This window comes from Mytilus edulis, chromosome 10 (assembly GCF_963676685.1).
Source record: "Mytilus edulis chromosome 10, xbMytEdul2.2, whole genome shotgun sequence".
NCBI classification, from domain to species: domain Eukaryota; kingdom Metazoa; phylum Mollusca; class Bivalvia; order Mytilida; family Mytilidae; genus Mytilus; species Mytilus edulis.
Genome location: NC_092353.1, coordinates 36,814,035 through 36,838,800, shown reverse-complemented (window position 1 = coordinate 36,838,800; position 24,766 = coordinate 36,814,035). Strand labels below are relative to the sequence as shown.

At 29.7% G+C, this 24,766-nt stretch overlaps 2 protein-coding genes across 5 annotated transcripts in view; one reads left to right on the top strand and one right to left on the bottom strand.

The window, feature by feature from the left end:
- LOC139491060 (PH-interacting protein-like) overlaps window positions 1-9,293 on the bottom strand; it is a 48,013-nt gene extending 38,720 nt beyond the window's left edge. For 2 of the 4 annotated variants that reach the window (XM_071278335.1, XM_071278336.1), the window contains exons 1-9: window positions 9,141-9,282; window positions 8,991-9,049; window positions 8,884-8,913; window positions 8,641-8,700; window positions 7,058-7,208; window positions 3,276-3,371; window positions 2,488-2,648; window positions 1,673-1,894; window positions 462-562 (exon numbers count right to left, since the gene is read on the bottom strand). In XM_071278335.1, coding sequence (XP_071134436.1) covers window positions 462-562; window positions 1,673-1,894; window positions 2,488-2,648; window positions 3,276-3,371; window positions 7,058-7,208; window positions 8,641-8,700; window positions 8,884-8,913; window positions 8,991-9,049; window positions 9,141-9,195 — 935 coding nt within the window. In that variant the 5' untranslated portion in view covers window positions 9,196-9,282. Of the gene's footprint in view, window positions 1-461; window positions 563-1,672; window positions 1,895-2,487; window positions 2,649-3,275; window positions 3,372-7,057; window positions 7,209-8,640; window positions 8,701-8,883; window positions 8,914-8,990; window positions 9,050-9,140 lie in introns of all 4 variants that reach the window. The other 2 variants (XM_071278337.1, XM_071278339.1) reach the window with 1 other exon arrangement.
- Window positions 9,294-9,458: 165 nt separating this feature from the next.
- Window positions 9,459-20,632, top strand: LOC139491061 (dehydrodolichyl diphosphate synthase complex subunit DHDDS-like). The gene is made up of 8 exons (XM_071278340.1): window positions 9,459-9,577; window positions 12,445-12,634; window positions 13,771-13,913; window positions 15,217-15,333; window positions 15,982-16,083; window positions 16,740-16,854; window positions 17,291-17,398; window positions 18,748-20,632. The coding sequence occupies exons 2-8, from the start codon at window positions 12,452-12,454 to the stop codon at window positions 18,976-18,978; spliced, it is 999 nt and encodes a 332-aa protein (XP_071134441.1). The 5' UTR covers window positions 9,459-9,577; window positions 12,445-12,451; the 3' UTR covers window positions 18,979-20,632.
- Window positions 20,633-24,766: the final 4,134 nt, after the last annotated feature.

The following is a 24,766-nucleotide window of genomic DNA, read 5'->3' as shown; positions in this document are numbered from 1 at the left end:
CAAAAATAAGTTAATCAATCAAATGAGCTTCAATGTCATAATAAGCATTGGAAAACAGCACAAAGACCAATGAAATGATAAGAAGATGTATCACTAAAAATTATTAAAATATTTACTATTCTTGCAAGCATATAGGCACAAAATAGAAGTGGGGCCTCAATGGCGGAGTGGACTAAGTAGTTACTACTGTAATCACTAGCCAGTCAACACTGAGGTTGTGAGTTCATACCCCGCTTGTGCGGGTGCACTCGACTCAAATCTTAATTGACTAGGATTGTCAGTTTTCCTATTTAAGGTCAGTGGTTTTCTGCGGGCACTCCGGCTTCCTCCACCAATAAAAACTGGGGGCCACGAAATACCCTAAATGTGGTGCTTAAAAGTGACTTTAAAACACCAAAAATAAATAAAATATATAACAAAATAGAAGTCATCTGCACGATTCATGTGCATCTAATACATACTCAAATTTGTTAGTTGTAACATTCCAGAACCAAAAACAAACACAGCCATCACCTCCAGTGGACATTAATATTCTATTCTCACCATGTGATTGAGGGCAAAACTGTAACAGAAAAGAAAGATATTGTTTGATGTGAACTGTACTTAAATATTATATACACAAATCAACATACTAAATAATAAAACTGTTTGTGTAGCTTTTAGTTATTAATAGAATCAATCCATAAGTGTTTATATCTATTAACTTATTAAGTGAAAAAATAGAATTTATAGCCAAAATATTTAAATATTTGACAATCACTGGCCATTTAGTCACTGTACGAGCTGTTTATCCTTTTCTAGTATTGATATATCTTAATATAATAGAAATTTATAACATTTCTTGGTGTATATATAGTGAAGATTCAAAAACAAAAAAAAACTATCTCTCCTCTGATGTGAGAGGTTATTTGAAAATATTGTGAGAAGGTTACATGTATTTGGAAACATAATTTTTTCTATTAATAAAAAAACATTTTGTAAAGTTAGATCTTCACACTGCATTATTTGTGGTAGTAATTTAACTATTCAAATTCAAAATGAATTGCCAAGCGTTTTTAAATTTAAAATTGGCAACAACAAACTAAAGGCTCTAAAGAGCCTGTGTCGCTCACCTTGGTCTATGTGCATATTAAACAAATTAAAAGGACACGGATGGATTCATGAAAAAATTGTGTTTTGGTGTTGGTGATGTGTTTGTAGATCTTACTTTACTGAACAATCCTGCTGGTTACAATTATCTCTATCTATAATGAACTTGGCCCAGAAGTGACAGTGGAAAATATTTTGAAAAAATTTATGAAAATTTACAAAATTTATGAAGATTGTTAAAAATTGACTGAAAAAGACAATAACTCCTTAAGAGGTCAATTGACCACTTTGGTCATGTTGACTTATTTGTAGCTCAAACTTTGCTGTACATTATTGCTGTTTACAGTTTATCTCAATCTATAATAATATCCAAGATAATAACCAAAAGCTGCAAAATTTTCTTAAAATTACCAATTTAGGGGCAGCAACCCAACAACGGGTTCTCAAATTCATCTAAAAATTTCAGGGCCAGGTGAGCTAAAAACTGAGATCAAGCAAAACTAATTTTGTACATGTATATGTAAATAATAAAAATAAATTGTTTGAGGAAAACATAAGTCTTAGAAATCAAGCCAATAAATACCTGTAAAGATGTTATCATTCCTGTGTGAGCACTTAAAACAGCCAGAGGAGTTTTAGTTCGTAAGCACCAAACACGAATAATTTTATCACAACTACCAGACGCTAATAAAGTGTTTTCATAATTAACAGCAATGTCAGTTATTTCAGAGTTATGTCCCCTTAAAGTTGCTAATAGTCTACTGTTTTCAGCATACCAGATTTTTATTAAAGCATCATCAGCACCCTGAAATATTTCAAAATGTTAATGACAAAAACAATCGGCATAAAAAATTCCATGTGATATTTCAATAAATTGATTTGACAATTTCAGTTGGTTACATCATTGTTATTTATGGATAGATGTCTCATTGGCAATCATACCACAGCTTCTAATGTTTATAATGTTTGTGAATCTAATATGTATATATATACAATGCTTAATTAATTTTTCTTATGGATAACTTAAAATCAATGTATTAATTCTTATCTAAGCAATGTTTAACATTTGGATCTACAAATATTGTTTTCTTGAAAATGCAACTACTAAGCCAGAAATATGACATTGATCTTTTGTTCATTTTGATATATATATATATATGTATTGAAGTTTTAAAACTATTTTCTCTAAATATGTATATAATCAGATTTGAAATTACCTTTGTAATAATTAAAGTTTTTTTTCTAATTATACAACAAGGCTTGTTTATTTTGATATAAATATTAAACACCATTTTCAAATAAAAGATTGTCATTTTTCACTGTAATACCAAAACATTTTCAGTTATACCATGCAAAAGATAAAATGCACAAAGATTTTAAGTTTTAAATACTACTTACTGTGAATATATATTTTCCTGTTCTATCAAATGCTACACAATAAACTGCTGCCAGGTGGCCTAATTTTCTGGCATGTAGTGCCACTTTGGCATAGATATGATTTGAAAAGGTATGGTCCAATCTTGAATGGCCAGACATCTCTCTGCCTTTTAATACATGACCTGTACAAAATAAAAGTATGATGATAAAATGTCTAACATAGATTAAAATTAATAATAAACAAAATTTTTTTTTTTTTTTTTTTTTAAATATCTTCAGTATCAAATTAAAATTTGAAAAGCTTTGGTTGAAAGGTTATTGAGTAAATACACAGGCATCGTTTTGAAATATTAAAACAAGAGAGATACTAAGGTTGTCAGGGGTTTCATTATCTTTCAATTTGACTGGTACTTTCCACGTTTCTAGGTGGTACTTTTCAATTTATTCCATGAATATCTTATATAAAAATTTCTACATTTAGGTGGTACTTGTCAATAGCATAGGAGGGTAAAAGTACCGGGTACCGCCTCCTAATGAATGGCCTGCGGTTGTTTGGAGGTAGATGTTAATTCTGGCTTTATATATTAATATGTGAAATATGATTATGTATTGTAGTTAAAAAATAATTTCAAAAATTTTCTTCAAAACTTATAAGTAATGCTAACTAATGCAGATTTCTTAAATTAGTTAAATTATGTCAAAGGGAAAAGATTTAATCAGTAAATTTGTTTTACAATAAATCTCTTCATAAACATGAATTAGTTTTTAACTGTTGCAATTGATCACACTTGATATAATAATACACTTACCAACATTTGGTATAACAAGATTGTTTGGAGGAAGAAGTGGTCTCTGATGATGCATCACAACATGAGTAACTGGTGGCCATCTTGGATTTAATATTGCTGTTAAATATTTATATGAAGTATATGAACATTTGAGCACATACTTTAAGAATGTCAATCAATTAAGTACAAATATAAAACATGCATAATTTGACATTTCCGAATCTTTGTCTCTGAGCTCTGACTGTTAGTGCGATATGATAAATTGAGTTATTCCCCTTAGTCCAGACAATTTTAGGTATAACGATCATAATTATACATGGTGATATCTGGGTTTTTTTACATGTACAAGTCAATAATCTAAAGGGATTTACTTCAGTTAAAACATATTTGCTTATACAATTTCTTTAATGATTGAACAATAAAAAAAATCATGATTTTTTGTAGATATTGTAGCTAGTGCCTCTTTAATATAATAACTTAATAAACTAAAAGTATAAATCAATTACAATAAGACTTATCTCCCATCTGTTTACATGTTACAATTGAAGTACTTAAAATAAAGACATCATTGACAAATAAAAATGATGTATGTTTATGAACATCTGTTACATTGTTACAAAAATTATATGTATATTTTAATCTAAACAAATGTTAGACATCAAATATTTATTAAAGTTTATAAGTTCACAGCTTATTCAAAGTTCTATATATATGTGTCTGAAATTCAAACTGAAAGGTGTTTGAAGGGTTGTGAAAAGTAATGCTGGATATACCTGTATACAACAATGCGATAGTAACACATGACATTTTTTTTTTAAACAGTCCATTTCACTTTTCTTGATTCTTTTTCTGAGTTGTGGAGTAAACATCGGCCAAACATGTAATATAATTTGATTAAAAAAATATTTTTTGTTAGTATTAACATGATTAAGAAAGTGCCTTAAGTGTAAATTTGAAAAACAGCGGTCTCAGCAACTACAAACTAGTGATAAATTGAGAACATATAGATTATTTAAGAATATTTTTAAATTTGAAAAATATTTATCCGTTTAAAGGGGCACTAGCTGTCAAATTCATGTTCACCAATTTGACTCAAATTTTCATATTTTATTTATAACAATGTAAAACATTTTTCCAAACTATCAAAAGTATAAATTAAGCAATTTACAGGCCATGGTCTCAAAAAGATTTAGCTTCGTTTCGTGTGAATTTTAGCAATGACACCATCTAATTAAATTTCGAGTTGACCTTCTGTGACCATATAAGCAATGTAAACATAAACATAGATACAAATAGATTAAGAAACTCGTGCAGTTAGATTTTTATAGGTCTACTAAATTTTGTATTATAGATTAAAAATTTATGTTTATCATCGTTTTTTCCTAAATAAGAATGTTTTTTGTGGAGCGAATCAGTCAATCAAATTATTTACTTTTGTTTCACTTTCAATGTTGACATAATTTTCCTTTAAATAACTGTACACGGACAATGCATGCGTTATTCTATCTCTTTCTACGGGGTTAAATTGGAGTTCACATGAATACAGGTTTAACAAGGTCGAGTTATTCACTTGCAAGTGAATAAGTCGTCAATTTTTATTAGCTTAATTTGACAAAATTGAACCATTTTAGCTGCTAAAAGTGAATTATTATTTCACTATTTCATTTTCATTAATGATTGAACAAACAAAAATCATACTTTAGATTTTTTATATATCTCGTAGCTAGTGCCCCTTTAAGTAATGATAATGATAGAGTAAGTATGACAAGGTTCAGAACCAGCAGTCATAAACTTCATATTGAAATTGGTAGATAAACTATACCAAAAACTCCTATAGATAACAGGATTTGTAAGAACTGTAATATAAATTTGGTTGAAGATGAGTTACATTTTTTTTATTAAAATGTCAAAAAATTTCTCATTTAAGGAAGGAGTTACTCTACAACTGTTTAAATAAAAACTTTATTAATTCTACAAATATCAATTCTCCGTTTTTATGGTGATTTAGTAATGAAGACACTGATGTATGCAAAAGTATAGCTAAGTACCTAAATATGTGTTTTTTACTTAGAATAAAAGTGTGAATTTTTGTTTGCTGCCTATAATGTAAAATAATTACTTATATTTTTACACTCGAGTTATTCCCCTTTGAACACATATACTTTGATACTTGTGTAGTATTAATTTTAGTTAAGATTGTTTAAATGTTATTCTTTGTTGTATCTATGCTATTAATGATTATGTTCATAATTGAGCTTTCTTAAATAAAAAATTTCGTATTTATACAATTTTAGTACATGTATATAATATTTATGATTTATATTTATTTCATGTGCATTTCAAGGTGGTGTTTCCAGTTTTTTAATATACAATTTAATATATATTTTTTGAAGTCTGACAATCAGACTGTACATGTACAAACATTCTGGGGCCGTGTCAACGAAGCTGTCCTAGGACTAAGACATGTCTTAGGATGGTCTTAGGACACGTCTTAGTCCTAAGTCGGGTTAACGAAAGTCTCCTAAAATAAGATATGTCCTAAATTTGGTCCTAAAGTTAGGATATACAATTAGGTGTCTTAGGATAGTCCGAAAGGTTACATCGTCATAAAACGTAATAAAAACAACAAGTATGGCATAAACTCAATACTAAAAATACTAATACAATATTAAACTATCATTAGATAAAATTAATAAAAAAAATATTGTTTAATGTTTGTTAAAGATTTAATTGTTATATATTAAATTATTTTGTGCTGCCTTTTTTGAAGCCTAAACAATACTATCATCATAAGCAACATATTTTAAATAATTCAAATATGGGGAAAAGTTTACTTCTTTTTTACCTAATCCTGATTCGATACATAATGAAATCGAGTGGACCTAAGGACAAAACTAGTTTATGTACTAAAATTGCAGCACGAATATCACAAAGTTTTGTGACCATTTACTTTTGTTTTCGTATTAAATTCATTTATATCTTTTATCATATTTAATAACGTACTTATTAGTATTCCGTAAAAACTTTACTTTTATTTTGCGTTAATTGTTTTCTATATATATAAGAGTCATCCTCCCTCTCTTTACATATAGGTTCTAAAATACAATTCAATCTATGTCATACAAATATCTACATACATTTTATTTTTAAAATAAATGTGTTAGGATGGTCCTAGGACCATCGTAGTTAGGACTGTCCTAAGACAGCTTTGTTTTACATCCTAAGACATGTCTCAGACACGTCCTAAGACCATCCTAAATAATGTCCTAAGACCTATCTTAGGACATGTCCTAGGATACTTTCATTGACACGGCCCCTGTATAACAGTTTTTATGTTTTTCAGCAAACTTCTGTTTCTATTTTTTTTTTAAAATTAAATCAATAATGTTCATATAAGCTAAAATAATATATCCAGTAACTTGGCCATTTTATGTTGTATTCACAATCAAAGTTTTTAATAATTTGTCAATTTTTACAAGCTTAACAACTTTATCTTTACAAATCCTAAAAAAGTTAATAGATATTGCAATATTTCTCTGTAAAGAAAGATTTATTTTTGATGTACCTCTTAGAAGACTGGCTCGTCTGAACATGCATGAAATATTTGCCACTGGACGTTAAGCAAACAACAATCAATACTGGTTAAAAACAGTGATTTATATATTAAAAATGTAAAGAATGAGGGTTTTAGCAACATCTGAAGTGTTGACAACTATGACATCGAGAAATTTAAAATAGTGATCAAGGTACATAACCATTTACACCAAAAAGATGGGAAAACATGTTAAACATATACAACTTACCGTCTTTTGTCCTCAATAAAGAATTGCTACCAGAACCAAGTAAAGACTGGACACCACATACACTTGGTTTGATATCTTTATCTAATAAAGGTCCAAGTCTCTGACATATGTGTAATAAATGGTTAGATGTCACATGACGGTATAGTTCAACCTGCAAAAATTATAATTAAATTAAATTTCCATTATTTATTAATTTCTAATTTTATGATAACCACAGAAGCTTATTTAGACAAACATTTTCAGTATTTCATTGATTGATAGCTATAGGTGTTTGATGGGTGGTCGGTATTTTGAAAATAAGACAAATGTGATTTGAATTGTCCATGAAATTATACTTTTATGAATAGAAAAGAAAACTTCCAGTGGCAGATCAAGAATTTTTTATAAGGGATGGTAGTGGGGACACTAACTGCCTTAGACCTGCTTCTGTCATGCTTCAGTGATTCCTAAAACAATCAACCAATTTTTTTTTACAAAATGGGGAGGGCTCTAAATCCTCCACCGACTTCAAAAGACATACAATAAAAATAAATACTAAAATAGAGCATTGTAGTCATCATGGTTATGAAAAATTCAATAAAAGAAGATATTTTTTTATTTTCACTTTCAAATACAAGTGTTGACTATCATAATAGTTTAGATAAAAGTCCCTGATAATAATAAAAAATAAATCTGATGTCTAACCAAGGATTTGTATAGTAAGATCTTACTATACAAATCCTTGGTCTTACTAAAAGATATTAAATATTACTCTACCTCATAAATATGTAATTCATTATTGTTCAATCTTTTATTCACATATAAATATAATTGTTTGTATTTTACTACCATGTATTGCAAATTGTTTATCCATTCGGTCATTACCATTTATTGTAAATGTGTTTGTCAATAGACAATATTTTATTGGCAGAATTTGTGCCAATAAAATATTGTCTATTATAAAAAAAAAAATCTTTTTCTTATAACTTTTAAAAAGTTGCACAATTAAAGATGACTGTGACCTTGAAATTCAAAATTAATGTACTTCAAAACTATTTCTTTAACAATCAGTGTTGTAAATAACACAATTTTAAAAATTATATTGAGAAGTTTTTATTTTTGTCAAGATTTTTTATAAATATTTTTCATGTTTAAGACTTCAATATTTTAATGAGATCTGTTAGCATATTTAAAATCTGTACTGAATATTTGACAAAATTATTTATTTCAAAAAGGAAAACAAGAATATAAACTTTTATACACTTAATCAATCACATCAATGATAAGTCTAGAGAAATCAGAAGATACTTTCTAAATATAGCTTGCTGTTCTCTCATTGGTTATAAATCTGAACTTTGGGGTCAATGACATCACACATGACCTTGTGCATCAGATATGATAATGGCCTCAAAGAAATTATTACAATTTCAAAGCAAATCATGAAAACAATTGATTTTTTAATAAAATTGACTTAAAAAGATGAAAATTAAGTGCATCTTAAAATAACACTCAACAGATAAAACACAAGAAACAAAATGACGAAAAAATCTTCCTAAAAATGGAAAAAGTAAAAAATGTCAATTTCTTGTTTTTCGAAAACTCACCAAATTTTCAAAACTTCTTTCGTGTTCCCTGCCTTCCCAGTCAATTCTTTTTGGCAAAAGCTACAAAATTCCAAAAAATCATTATTCCAAATGTTCCGTGGAACTGTCCGTTTACAATGACAGCAAGTACAATCCGTAACAAATCTAATTAAATTTCAACATTATATTGCCGTTTTTTATCCGTTTTCTACCGTAAAAGCGCGTAATTTGGATTGAAAACATGTCAAATTTTCGCACACTTACCTTGTGTTTTTCTAGTTCTTTTCGAAGTGCCTGGAAAAGAAAAGGGTAAATTGAGTGTGAGGTCAGTCAAATGAGCCCTTACAGACATAATAATGCCAAAGACTTACCTGAGCGGCATCGGAACAGGGTCCAGAAGACAAGAATCTGGCGATGAGGAAATATAACTCTGAAAAGAAAACAGAAAGACTGCTAGTACATTGGATTAAGTTTTATTCGTATAAACTACACATGAATTCAAAATAAAAGCATTAATTTACCAGCTTCTATTGATGATATTTCTCTGTTTTCTCTACTTGGCCCCGGCTTCATCATTAAAACTTAATTAAACAATGAACTGTGTGGGTTATTCAATGAGCGATATCGACGCCATTTTCTGTTTACTGCCATGGATCGAAACGCGGAAGAATAATATTCTAAAATTTTTAAATCTATTTTGTTTTGTAAATATGAGCATTGCTGTATTCATTTTAAGTATAATTTATCCTAATTATTTTACATTATCAAAAGAGGCCGACAATTCACCTCGTAAAATATAAATATACCGGACTATATTGTGAATGTTTGAAATTTAGCCAACTCACAACCCGGTGCTACGTCACACATATGGGGATAGCCCTCGCTTCGTGATTCCCTCACTTGTTCTCAGCTGGTGTTTCATCATTTAATCTGTGGTTAATTGTACCGTATATTGGTGGTAAAGTATTTTGTACATTTATTGTTTTATAAATAAATTTGTACATCTGACATATATACACCATATTTACACATGATTTCATGACCACTGTGATGTGCATACACAAATTTTAGCATTTGTTGTTAAATATTTTCAAATTAAGTAGACAAAGTTATACATGTTTTGTACCTTTCATGGTGCAATCATTTAACCATTTTATAGTTTATTCCCTTTTGTGTATTCTAGTAAAGAACTATAAGATAAAATTGAAATTATAGCTATAAACAAGATTATAAAGCTAGGTGCATGATGTTCTGAACTCCAAGCTTCAACAGTGAAATAAATTAAGAACAAGATAATATAATGGCTATAGAAGTTCAGGATCAATTGAACTTAGTGGCCATAATACTCGTATATCAGTATTATGGAACAATACTTGTATATAATTTGTGTAGATATAAAAATATTTAAATAAGAAAATGGTGTATGCTAATCCAAATGATTATGACATCTTGCCTCGGGGGGGCCACTTCCTATATAATGACTGGTAGGGATGAGCCGCTGGAATAGGTCACTATTTCATGCTTCATGATATATGAAAAGGGTGAGAAATTCAGATTAAATATATCAATAGGTTGATATTATCACTTGCTGGATTATATCATAAGTATCTGAAATTAATCAAATGTTCGTATTTATTTTTGATGCGGTTAAACCACAGTCGTAAATGCATCAGCTATTTGTCAAACCAATTAAACTCTATTTATTCAATGTGGTATTTCCACTGAGGTTAGTTATAGATGCAATAAATCCAATCATTTTGACATTTCCACCTAATTAACATTGAAAGGTTTGTATACATGAAACATTTAAAGAAATTCCATAGCATAGTGTCAGCGTCCTTCAAGAGGGAACGGCAAATCAGTTTTTAATTAATGTTAAACTCAGTAAAAGTGATACTATCTGAAGTATTACTACATTTATCTGACAAAACATATGTTATTGTCTTTTGAAATTGAAATTTCATCATAATCAAAGATATAAAAGGGGCAAATAGCACTGGCAAATAGAGGAGCGAAGAATTTATTGGAAAAACAAGGTGTGATTATTGCGACTGCGTTGCTTCTAAACAAGAACGTAAAATGAGCGGGACCGCAAAACTTTTTGTAAATACTAATGTACAAGAAGATAAAAAATATCCAAATATATCTATAGGTCTGTTTTTTGTTCATTAATATATGACAAGGTATATATTTTTGATAAACAAAATATATGAAAAGGGTGGGGTACTTGATGTCTCAGCTGCTCACCCCTACCAAAAAAAGTTTGAAGTGGCCCCCCCGAGCATCTTGCAAGCCTATTTTAATTTTTTTTCTGGGACGCCTTTCTATGGCTGCTAGTCCAAATAATTCTGACGTCTTGCAAGGCTATTTTAATTTTTCTGGTTTGGACTAGGTGTAACAATTATACAATTATAACTAAGTTAACAATTATAGGCCTCAGATCACAATTAATTCCCTTTGTTCGTGGTCTAGGAATATAGTTCCCAATTATTATATGGGGTATTTCTTCCCAAGTAATCTGTCTACTGTTTTCTTTGAAATGTTTACTATTTGAGTGGTCCTATCAGTTGCATATATATTTAAATAAGTAAAACATGTGGAAAAAAATGATTGTTGAAAGTGAAAGTAGTGATTTGGCCAAAATGAAAGTAGGGTAGAAATCAGCCTTCGTCATTTGTTCAAGATTCAAATCCTACCATTGGCATGCTAATAGGGCCCTCAAAAGAAAAAGCACTGATGGATTGTACTGGGACAAGCATATTTTATTAGAATAATAATGGTCTATAAGCATTTAAATTTATTTCATGTTTGTGGCGGTGCAATTTTTTTAATTCGATTTGACTTTAACTAAAAAATGCATTGTAGCCAAGGGGAAGAATAATTGTGTTCTGAGGCCTATAGGTCACTACATGTATATGGCCTTCTACAATGAGCAAAACTCCTACCTTATAGCAAGCAATTAAAGAAATAAAAAATTTCAAACAATTCAGACAAAAAGATGTGTGCCCAACTTCTGTACAAAACAATTATTGAAATATGATATACAGCAACAAACAACAGGGACTTACAGGCTCCTGAATGGGGACTGGCTCACACAGAATTGGCTGGGTTCTGACATGTTTGCAGACAACCTTCCTGAAGTATTGTTTGCAAAATTTTAAAAATCAATAGGGTTTGTTCATGTCATTAATCATGTTAATGTAATTTATCAATATAGTTTTTATTTTAATTTTTAGTTTTAATGCATAGTTATATAAATTATAAGATAGATACATTTGCTCTATCATTTGGGCAGATATATAAAGTGCAACTGTATTACTTAGTAAATTAACTTTTTTTTTGTCAACCCAGAAACTGGTGTCGAGTAAACATACATGTAATAATGCTACATGTACAACATGTATGACTATTATTGAATCCTGCTAGGCCTGAACATAACAGAAAAGTCAGAGGGGAGCTATTATTCTGTTTTGGGGGCCAACAAACTGGACATCAAATAGGAATTGGATCTTTTGAACTTGACAACCACAATACTTAGTCATAAATTATTTATCTCTTCCCCTACTTTTTTTCCCATGGAGATTAGTTGGCCTGTACATGTCCTCTCAGTCAAGGTCTATTGACTTGAAAACTTGTGCATAGTTTTATACATGTTATGAGATCAGTTTCAAGGAAAACTACTTGTGATGATTCAATGAAATCTTCTATTGATTTTTTCCATGTTTATAATTATGTTCCTGTAGCTTTTAAATAGTCATGTTTCATTAATTGATTGAAAGTTGTTCTTTCAATGATTCTGAAAATATGAATATTTCATTTCAACAGCTTCAATATGTCAACGTGGTTCCCTGAGCAGCCTAAGGCATGGTACCACAGAATGTGTTTAAGGATCCTTGGGTTTGGACAAATTCCTAAACATGTAGCCGTTATAATGGATGGCAATAGAAGATTCGCTGTGAAAAATAGTATGGAACGAGCTGAGGGTCATCTGAAAGGTTTTGACAAACTTACAGAGGTATTATATTCATTGTATTTTATATTTGAACTTCCGAAGGGTTTTTATAAACTCACAATTGAAATCAGGAATAAATGGAGAGTTATCTTTTTTGCTAGTCTGAAAATAAAACCAACAAACCAATCAATTTTGTATTCAAGTCAAAGTTTTTGTTAGCAAGCTGTGTTCCTGATCATGATAATAAGTACATGTAGGTCTTCAAAATTGTTCCAATGTCACGTAATTTCACAAAATAAATTTGAAGACAATCAATCGAAGTGGATGATAAGTCAAATTTGTATTACACCTTACTTGCTTTATACAAACAAACTTTCACTAGCAATAGACTAAAACTATTCACTATTACATTGAAGATCTATCAATTTGACATGTTTGATGAATGTAGATTGGAATTTTTTTTTTCCAATTGGTATTTTGAAAGGACAAGGTTTTTAGAAATATGTACTGTAAAAAATGACAATAATTGTTATAAAGATCCTAGAAGAAAGACAACTTTTAAATGTTTAGACAGACACATGTACATGTATTGGTCAATTTTAAAGTGATTGACAGGTACCAGGCACATTTGAGAAACAAACAAAATAATTAACTATAAGTGTGTGAACAACATCTATCTTATGAATTTTAAGTGGTTTGATATTTCGCATTCTCAAAATAATGTATTAAAGCAAAGTAGTATTTTGTTTATTGTTAATCTCATCCCATCTTTCGACCTTAAAAATGTTAAAATCAATACTAATTGAGATGAATATTTATAGACATGATAGATGACAATATTCAAAAGATTTGGAAGCAACAATTTATTAGATACATTGTACATTTGATTTTTCCTATGATTTTGTTAGACCAAATTGCAGTGCAACCTTTATTATCTGACACACTGGAAGACCAGAAAAAGATGTCCAGATTAAGCAGGGTATCGGAATATTCAGGTTTTTTCTGCAAGGATAGGCATATTTTGAGACCATGAAAATGTGTCCGTTTAAGCAAGATTTTATTGTACACTCTGACAGTTTACACTGTTACAAGAGGCAGTATGTTGGAATAATCAGGTGTCTGATTGGACAGGTTACACTGTACATATTTTTTTGGCCAAATAAGGACACAAACTGACAACCTGTTTTGAAATTTTACAGGTTTTAGAATGGTGTTTGGACATTGGAATCACAGAAGTTACTGTTTATGCCTTTAGTATAGAGAACTTTAAGAGATCTAAAGCGGAGGTTGATTGTCTCATGGAACTTGCAAGGAAAAAGTTTAAAAGACTGATGGAAGAAAAGTAAGATTTAAATTGACATTGATATCCCATAGTTATTTCCCTTGGCAACCATTTTGGAGAAATGAACAGTTTGTTTTCCTATTTGAATTATTAAATTAAAACATGTAATACTTACATTTAATAGAAATATGAAGATGTGGTATGAGTGCCAATGAAACAACTCTCCGTCCAAGTCCCAATGTGTAAAAAGTATTCATTTATACATGTAGATCAAAGTACGCCCATCAACATGGAGCCTTGGCTCACACCTAACAGCAAGCTATAAAAGGCCTGAAAACCTCCGGGTGCGGGAATTTTTCGCTACATTGAAGACCTGTTGGTGACCTTCTGCTGTTTTTTTTTTTCTATGGTCGGGTTGTTGTCTCTTTGGCACACTCCCCATTTCCATTCTCAATTTTATAGTGTAAAAGAATTCAAACAAGAAGACCAAAGTTCTACATAACGGCAACCACTCACCACACTGTACAAAAGGTTCCTGACTTAGGATAGGTGCAAACAAATGCAGAGGATTTAATCTTTCAACAGTCTGACAAGATATCCTTACTTGTTTGTACATTGTAGTTATTTTATTATTAACTAGGTCTTAAAGAAATAAAAATTGTTCAGAAAAAATGCTTTTTCAAAAGTCTTGCACGATATAACAATTTGAATTTGGCTGATTTATGAAGGCTTAAATTAGAAGTCAAACATAGGGACAAAGGGAAGCAACTCTTGCCCAAATTTTGACAATCAAAACCTATCTATACATAAGGATCACTGTGTGCACTTAATTGAAACCAATGTGTAATTGAACTTACCTTGATAACCACTGAATACCTAATTTTTGTATAAATTTGATAGGAGTATATTTAGAAGAGAGGGGCGAAAGATACCAAAGGGACGGTCAAACTCAGAAATCAAAAATAAGCTGACAACGCCATGGATAAAAAGGAAAAATACAAACAAACAAACAATAGTAAACAACATAAAAACTAAAGAATAAGCAACACAAACCCCACCAAAAAGTCAGGGTGATCTCATGTGCTAAGGAAGGGTAAGCAGATCCTGCTCCACATGTGGAAACCGTCGTGTTGCTCATGTTATAACAAATCCAGTATTTAGCAGTATACTTCCAAACAAGGGAAATAACTCATTAATACTGTAATTTAAAATCTGATTCAGTTTTTTTGGAAGTGAATTTCAAGAAAAACCTGAAAGAGTATATTTGTCAGCACAGTGTTATGTTTAAGAACCAAGAATGTTTTCAACTTTCCAAAAATTATGTTTGCAAATCATTTAAATAAATTGTGTTTTTATTTTTTAGAGACAAGATACAGGAGTATGGTGTATGTGTGCGTGTGCTGGGGAATGTTAGTTTATTACCCAATGATATACAGGAAATTATAGCAGAGGTTGTCACATACTCTAAAGATAATACCAGGTTTGTACTGAGGGCTATTCCAGAAAAAAATGTATGGGGGGGTTGGGGGGTTGGAAGGCACATTATATTAATAATACATGGGTGATGGGTATCAGAGCAACTTTTCACACTATAATGCACTATAAGTCTCAATTCCAATTGTCTGGGTGGCGGATGCTGACAAAAAATGCCTTCCAACCCCCCCATACATTTTTTCTGGAATAGCCCTGACATCATTTGTAAATTAATACAAAGATCAACTCCTTTAAAACCACAAGACCGATAGAAACCAAAGTTAGCTCCAGTAGTCTTTTATGATTTCAATCTTCAAGGAAACTTATAAAGAAGACAAAGGTAAAATAAAACCCAGAACATTTTTAAAATCTTTTCAGAGTTGTTATGTCAGATCACATTTACAACTGCCATCAAACATGTCTGTCACTGTATTTGAAAATAGGAAATATTGACACAAAACAGTATACCGGTATGTTTTGATAATTATTGTCAAATAAGTGGTTTAAATAATCATAAGATGAAATTCTTGAAGTTTTTGAGCTTTTTGTTTACATGGTTCATTTTAAGAATTTTGAACATATGAAGATATCTAACATGTTTTCAGTGTTAAAATTAATGAATATTCCATTTTTTATATATTTTGTATAATTACAGGGCCATATTGAATGTTTGTTTTGCCTATACCTCTAGAGATGAGATGTGTACAGCTATGAAAGAAATAGCAGAGGGTGTATCACTTGGATTGATAAAAGACAGGTACAGTTTTAGTTTTGAAAAATAAGTTTGAAGAATTCATAACAATAATATTCTTTTTCACAGCTAACAAGCTTTGTCTTGATAGAGATTAAGTCAATTGTTTTTTCTTCAATTTTATCAATATTGAAAATCCATAAAAAATTCAAAGTCTATATTACAACATATATTAAATTCAAATATCAGAAATTCATTATGTTTGATAATCATCATGAAGTTGAAGTATGAAGTTTTTGACAAATGATTACTTCATACTTTTGAAAAATATTCTCAAAAACTTACCAATGCTAAATTTTTAAAGCTTTTGACACGCTGGATACAAGGTGGACATATCATGAAAATTTAATTTGGATCTGATTCAAAATATATACAAATAACAAAGTTCCCTTCATTCTTTTTTAAAATGTTCATGACTGTAATTTTAAATTCAAGATAATTCAGAAGTGCTGAAAGAAGGGTAGGTAACTGTATAAATATAACCTGACTTGCTAATGTATTAGTTGATTAGTCTAGATAGGCCTTTATGAATAAGAAATTTATATATGGCTTTCCTGTACCAATGAAGCATGAAAGATAGCTTGTTAAATTTTTAGTACCAAATTTTCAATCTTTTATTGCAACTTTTCAGTTCATAGCTTGACTTTTCAATATATTTTTAGCGATGTATCAGAAGAATTATTAGAGAAAAGTCTGTATACAGGAAACTCTCCCAACCCAGATCTCCTTGTAAGGACATCAGGAGAAGTTAGACTTAGTGATTTTTTACTTTGGCAGGTAAGCATGGGAACATTTTCCCAACTTAAACCCCAAAGAATATCATTATATTTTCAAGCTTAACATCAATTTATTTTTCATATAAATAAATTAATTTGAGAACCACTTTACACAGAAATTGAAATTTCTATTAAGATTGATTTCTGATTACTGTAAATTCAGAAATTATTGCGTGCATTTATTATTGCTATTTTGTCATTTTAGACGAAAATGCGATTTGAATTTTTGCGACATTCAGAAAAATTCTGTTTATGCATATAAAAAAAATTGAAATGCGAGTTTAAATTATTGAGAATACAAGTCTTATGCACTTTTCCCAATAGTAAAAACATTGCAATAATTTCTGAATTTACAGTATATATATATTTTTTTTAATTTTTTTTCTGTTTGCATTTTGTGCTTCAAATTTTCATAATTGGAATTTTCTTCGTTGTAGACTGCATACAGTTGTTTAGCTTTTGTAAAAGTTTTATGGCCAGAATTCAGCAGGTGGCATTTATATGGATGTATTTTACATTACCAAAGAAACTATAAGCAACTTCAGGTAATCAGTTTTCAGATATAAAAGTAATTTATGATGACCTGAAACTTTTGGCTGAAAATATAACCCACCTTCTTTTTTTTTGACGAGTCATCAGATGCTCAGTATGCAAACCTAAAAATAAATCCACCAAAAACTAGGTGTTGAAATGTAGAGGAAACAATATTTCTAAAAACAAGAAAAAAACAAGATAAAATTAATGAACATACAATTTATTTTCACCTGCGACAAACATTGTTGGGAGACATAGAAATTCCAGGCATCCGTCATTCCTTGTTAGTGCTATCACATGAACAATTCTTCTCATATATTTATGTCTTATATATCATGGCTTCATATCAGCAAAGTATGATCAGACAAGTTCGAAAAATCAGTTCCGATAAATTATCTTTTAATGAGATATGCCCTCTGGAACATTAATTACCTGGAAAATATTTTAAGTTTATACCCTTGGGCCATTAACAGGTGAAATATGTGTAATTCTATGGGCATTGGAACTCTGTTTGTTCTTTTATTAGATTGGTTGTGAAAGTTATAGTTCTTGCTTTTTCTATTTTATTTCCATTAAAATGTCCATGCTTAATGTTATAAAAAGAAATAACTATCCAAGAATTATAATATTGAAAAATAACTGGGCGGGGTTGTTCAAAATGCTGGATAAATGTTTGTCCAGTGGATTGCTATCCAGTTGTTAAATTGTGTTGTTCAAAAACTGGTTAAGGATGGTCTAGCTAACCACTGGACAAAATGCTATACGAAGGACAACTCCCATAACCTTGCCTGAAATTCAGACTCTAAATATAGTTCATCATGAAATTCATTATTAATGCTAGGTTTATATATCTGCTACACATTGCACAACAAATGGACAGCCATATTTAGCCTCTGGATAAGAACTTATCCGAACCCCCAGACACTGGACAAATTTTGTCCGTGGTTAAACTATTTTATCCACTGGACAATTTTTAAACAACCGAATACAGATTTTATCCAGTAGATAACTTTATCCAGCCTTTTGAACAACCGGGCCCGGGTGACTAAACAACACTGCTAATGAACTCATGTGTTACAACATTCAAGAAGTAATGTATTGTTTGGTCACTCATTGCATAATCATCAATATTGTAAATCTTGGATTAATTTATATTCTTTAGCTTTTTTTTTGTTGTTCTAAAAACTGCTTTTCAATATGACATTTTCAATTATATCAGGATATTCATTATATTTTAACTGTTATTTAGGCTTTATTTGTAATTAGGATATTAATTGTCTGTATTTGATGTCTTTGAATGTTTTCTGTTATCCTGTAACTTCTTTTGTTTAATTGCTTATAATTTTTCTTCAATTTTCAGAAGGCCAAAGAACAGAATGAAGCTGACCAAATACGATTACAAAGAGAAAATGATTATGAAATTGTAGCTCAACAAATGGACCAATCAGAAACTGAATCTATACATACAGTTGCTAAACAATATGCAAATGACAGAGAAAATAGGGTCAATAATTTTGTGCAATATCTTCATAACAAACGTGATAAGTTTTTCCATGATATAGCAGCAAAAAGCAAAAAAAGTATGACGTGATGTAGAATAGTCTAATCAATAATCTAAAGGTGCTAATCCAGATACACATTCCTAAATCCAATATCGTAAATTAAGAAATTATTGTGAGCATTTATTATTGCAATTTTTTTATTTTGGATTAAAAAGTGATTTTAATTTTTATGATATTAAGAAAAATCCTATTTAATTCAAATAAGAAAATTCAAATAGGAGTTTAAATTATTGCGATTATAACTCTGTCGCCTTTATTTCAATAAAAAAAACCAACGCAATAAATTCTGAATTTACAGTATTTTTTTTAAATCTACACAAGGACACAGAAAATGATAGACTAAATCATGCATTGTTTGTTCAAGTGAATTTTCACCTTTCCAATAGTTTCATTCTTATTTCTTAATTTTACTGAAATATACTTTTTCTCAGCCAACCTCTTGTGGCAAATAGTTTTGTCTTGGTTGCAATAGATTTTGTAAAACCACAATTTCCTCTCTTATGACTAATGATACGAAATCAAACCAAGCAACTTTACGCCAAATTATCTTCAATGATCACACAAACATAAATATGTCCAGCATATTCTCTCATAAGATTTGTTTGAATATACAAAATATTAAGATAATTTGGACTGACCAAGTACATGATAATTGTATGAAACTATACTCAAGATATTGAAATATTTTGCACAATTAAAAACACAATAAAGGTAACTTTAGTTCTCAATCTCAGTATAAATGGAATATTTGCAATTTAATTTTACTATAATTAGATACTTTGTGACTACCAATCTTACTCTATTTGCAAAAAAATGACATGTTGTGAAAAATAAAAGCTTGCACACTCAAAAGTCTATATTATAAAGTTAGAATAATTTTGTTGATGACTTCCTAGTGGAAGTAAATGGAAAAAAGATTTTAAAATTGTAGAAGTACCATTTACAGGTTTATCACTTAGTGAATACTACCAGTAGTATTATGTGTAAATGTTTCAAGCAAGAATGTCTGTTGATTTGTATGTTTTTATTTATTACTATCTCATTATATAATTTATGTGTTTATATTACTGTTGCAATATTGTTAAATAATGGTGAGAGATGAAAGATTTTATGTAAGGGTATTTTTATTGATTTAAACTATGCTTTGTATTTGTTGGGTGAAGTGTATTAAATCAACTTGTGATCACAAAAAGAACTACTAGATTTTGAGAATATAACTATTTGTCTTTAATTAATGTTGTAAAAGATTTCAGTTTCAAGATCACAGATAGATATGATATACTTAATGTACCATAAACATAAAATTATGTTAAATATTTCCTCAATATCAAAGTATTAACCATGAGGTTAAATCCATCAGTTCTCCTCCATAATGACGCCATTTGATGTCACCCCTTTACTCCATAATGACGCCTTTATTGTGCCTCAGTTGAATCTTCTTGCCTACGAAAAATCTGTATCAGACTTAATAAAATTTGTATCTAGTGTAAAAAGGATATTTATGAGAACATCTGACTGGAATTTCATTGACGAAATATTCGTTTTCACAATGCATTAATACTTTTAACCTGATGATTTTTTTCTATTGAAAAAATCCTATGCAAATCAAGTATGTAAAAAACAATTCCGTGGAGGAAAGGGTTAAGAAAGTCAACAGAAAACAAGATGCATGTACTTGAAAAATAATATATATTGGTTGTTTATTAGAACATTCATTTATACATGTTATAGATACCATAGAATATTTAACCAACATTTATGAATGTCAGTATAAAAGTATACTACTTAAGATTTGGTATTAAGGAGTTCTACTTCATATCCAGGAGCTAGTCATGCATTATTATGCTACAGTTAATTTTTATGTAAGCTTTCTATTTTATAAAGCAAGCTTGAGTTTAACAATGAATAAGACATATGATATAAAAAAGGTGATTTGGGTTGTATTGGATGAAATGCAAGAAGGTCAGTATTTTCACTAGTTTTTATTTAAGTGACTTTTTTATATTTAAAATTGTTAGGTTTGCTGTTGGCACCCATAGTATTTATAGTATTAATGATTAAAAGTCCTATTTGGAATAAAGATAGCCAGAAAGTATGCATGAAAAAGCTTTCGTTTTGATTGTTAAGCCTCTTTCTACGCATGTATGAGGTCATAATAAAAAAAAACCAGTTTATACTACAGATTTTTTTTTACTTGAGTGATATTCTCTTTTTTTTCATGAGTAAAGGTGAACTTTGAATTTGTATGTTTTCTAAATGCTTCTTTATTTTTTATAACCACACTATCAAATTTTGATATTCACAAAACATGATTTTTCCTCATATACTAAATTTGGTACCTTCAAAGATAAATTAATCCACAGTGTGTTATGCCTGAATATCTGTTTTGTATTGACGCTTGTTCAGATAAAGAATTTCCCATCTGTAGTGTAGTATTGAAGCATTAATAAAAAAAACATTAGATATTTATATGGAGAAAAAACATTTTACATTAATTTTGTATAAGATCTAGAATATTAGTTTAGTACAGTATTTGATACTTGGAAAGCAGTTGTTTTGTTGTTATAACCAGTCGTTACAAAACTATTAAGAATTACATACAGCTAGTAATATATATTATGAAAAATCGATTTTACTTGTTTTAATAAAAAAAAAAAAAAAGGTTTTTACTTTTTTGTAGCATGTGCCCTGTGCATAATTTTGCCTTACACTGGGAAGTTGTCTGATAGTTGCAAAAATACATTGTTTATGTTCAATTCAACTCATATCTCTATTGCCATTATACCATATATTTATCTGGGTGCGGGAGTTTCTCGCTGCATTGAAGACTTATTGGTGACCTTCTGCTGTTGTCTGTTCTATGGTAGGGTTGTTGCCTCTTTGACACATACCCCATTTCCATTCTCAATTATATATATATATATATATATATACCATATGACTAAACATAGCAGAATGAAAATCAACAATATAAGCAAGATTATTAATATACATAATAAAAGTAATTATTTCAAGACTTAAAGTCCCCTGTCCTCAATTCTATAGACTGTACTGTTTTATAAAGGATCTGAGCCAATTTGCCAGAATATAATAATATTAATACAAAACCAAACTTGGTTCTGCTCTTGTGAATTCTTGTGGGTAATCAAAACACATTAAATTACTTCAAAAAGTTTACAGATGATAAAAATGTGATAGTCTACATTTTGAAGTTAAATCACAAAAATACAGAACTCTGAGGAAAATTTTTAATGTAAAGTCCCTAATCAAATGGCAAAATCAAAAGATTAATGGAAGTTATCACTGAAAGAAATTATTGTTTATATTGTCAAAGTGGATCCCTGAATGAATTGACATTACTGTAAAGATCAATGGAAGTGATCACTGAATGAAATTATTGTTAAGATCGATAAATGTGATCACTGAAAAAAATTACTGTTTATATTGGCAAAGTGGATCCCTGAATGAATTGATATTACTGTAAAGATCAATGGAAGTGATCACTGAATAAAATTACTGTAAAGATCGATGAGAGTTATCACCGAAATCAAATTACTGTTAAGGTCGATGGAAGTGATCTCTGAAGGAGATTACTGTAAAGATCGATACATGTGATTACTTAATGAAATTGCTGTTAATATCAGTGGAAGTGGATCACTGAAGGAAATTACTGTTAAGGTCGATTGAAGTGATCACTGAATGTAATTACTGTTAAGATCGATGAAAGTTGTCACTGTCTGAATGAAATTATTCTTTTGATCGATAAATATGATTGATTACTGAATGCATTTACTGTGGATATCGATAAATGAAGATCGATTATTGTGATTATTGAATGGAATTACTGTTTAGATAAATGAAAGTTTTCACTGTTAGAATGAAATTATTGTTTTGATCGATAAATATGATGTATTACTGAATTCAAAAACTGTTGATATCGATAAATGTGATTACTTAATGAAATTACTGTTAAGATTGATGAAAGTGATCACTGAATGAAATTATTGTTAAGATTGATACTTGTGATTACTGAATGAAATTACTGTTAAGATCGATGAATGTGATCACTGAATAAAATGTAAGTTAAGATCGATAAATGTGATTACTGAATGAAATTACTGTTAAGATCAATGAATGTGATCACTAAATAAAATTACTGTTAAGATCGATGAAAGTGATCACTGAAAGAAAATACTGTTTTGATCGATGAATGTGGTCATTGAAGGAAATTACTATTTTGATCGATGACTGTGATCATTGTAGGAAATTACTATTTTGATCGATGACTGTGATCATTGAAGGAAATTACTATTTTGATCGATGAATGTGATCATTGAAGGAAATTACTGTTTTGATCGATGAATGTGATTATGGATTAAAATTACTGTTTTGATCGATGATTGTAATCATGGAATGAAATCACTGTGGAGATTGGTGAATGGATCACTGAATGAAATTATTGTTGAGATGGATGAACGTGATCACTGAATGAAATTACTGATTACAAAGATGATTTTGGATGTGATCGCCGAATGAAATTACTGTTAAGATCGATTGAAGTGATCGCAGAATGAAATTACTGTTAAGATCAATGGAAGTGATCATTGAATAGAATTACCGTTTAGCTTTATGAATGTCATTTCTGAATTTAAATTATTGTTTATTGATGAATGTGATCACTGAATGAAATTACTGTTAAGAACGATTGAAGTGATCACTGAATGAAATTACTGTTAAGATTGATGAAAGTGATCACTGAATGAAATTACTGTTAAGATTTATGAAGTGATCACTGAATGAAATTACTGTTAAGATCATTGATAGGAATAACTGGATTCCCTGGAGATACGACAAAAATTATATTGGCGGAAATGAATTTAATTATATTTGATTGGTTGATTTGGTTGAAGCGGTTTCTTAATATAGAATGATAGCATGTTCCGATCTCAGGCTTCTACTTCTCTACAATAGTTTGAAGTAGAAACGATGTTTGTTACATTTGAAAGTTGATTACAACTGCATACTATTTCGATTTGTAATAAGATACAAATTCAGCTACGTTTATATTTGTTCATTCATATTTCTAATTATGCCACGTGCACACGTACATTTAATTCGAATTGAATTCGAATCGAATGAGAATCAAATTCGCTAATCGGGTTCACACACTCTTCTTTTTTAATTCGAATTGGCACATTCGAATTATCCAATTCGCATTAGAAAAACGTATTTGTTAATACGAATTAAAAGTTATTGTCGTAAGGGCAGTAAAGCGGATTTGACGCGCGTTGCAATTCGAATTAGAATTGACGTTAGGACGTTAAACCTTTCAAATGCGAACTAAACTAATTTGAATTAGTTCAGCATTATATAATAACTGACTAATCTACCAATTCACATACTAATTGGCAATACAATTTGGATTGATTTACAGTGAGTTGACTGTTAGTGTTGCTCTCCACCAATTGCAATTCATTCAAAATTTTGACCAAATTGCAATTTGTTTTATAAACTCAAATTATTATATTCATTTCCATGCCATACACATATTTTACTGAATATGAAATGTTTTAATTCACATAATGTCTGATTCTTATAAATATAGAATACTTTTAGAAAGAAAAACTATATGAAAGCTTAGTTTGGACAATTCAAAAGAATAATATTTTAGGTTATCTCCCCTGAAAACTTATCAATAGCATATTGTTATTTCACACATATTTTACTGAATATATGATGTTTTATTTAAAATGATATCTGATTCTTATAAATATAGAATACTTTTAGGAAGAAAAACTATATGAAAGCTTAGTTTGG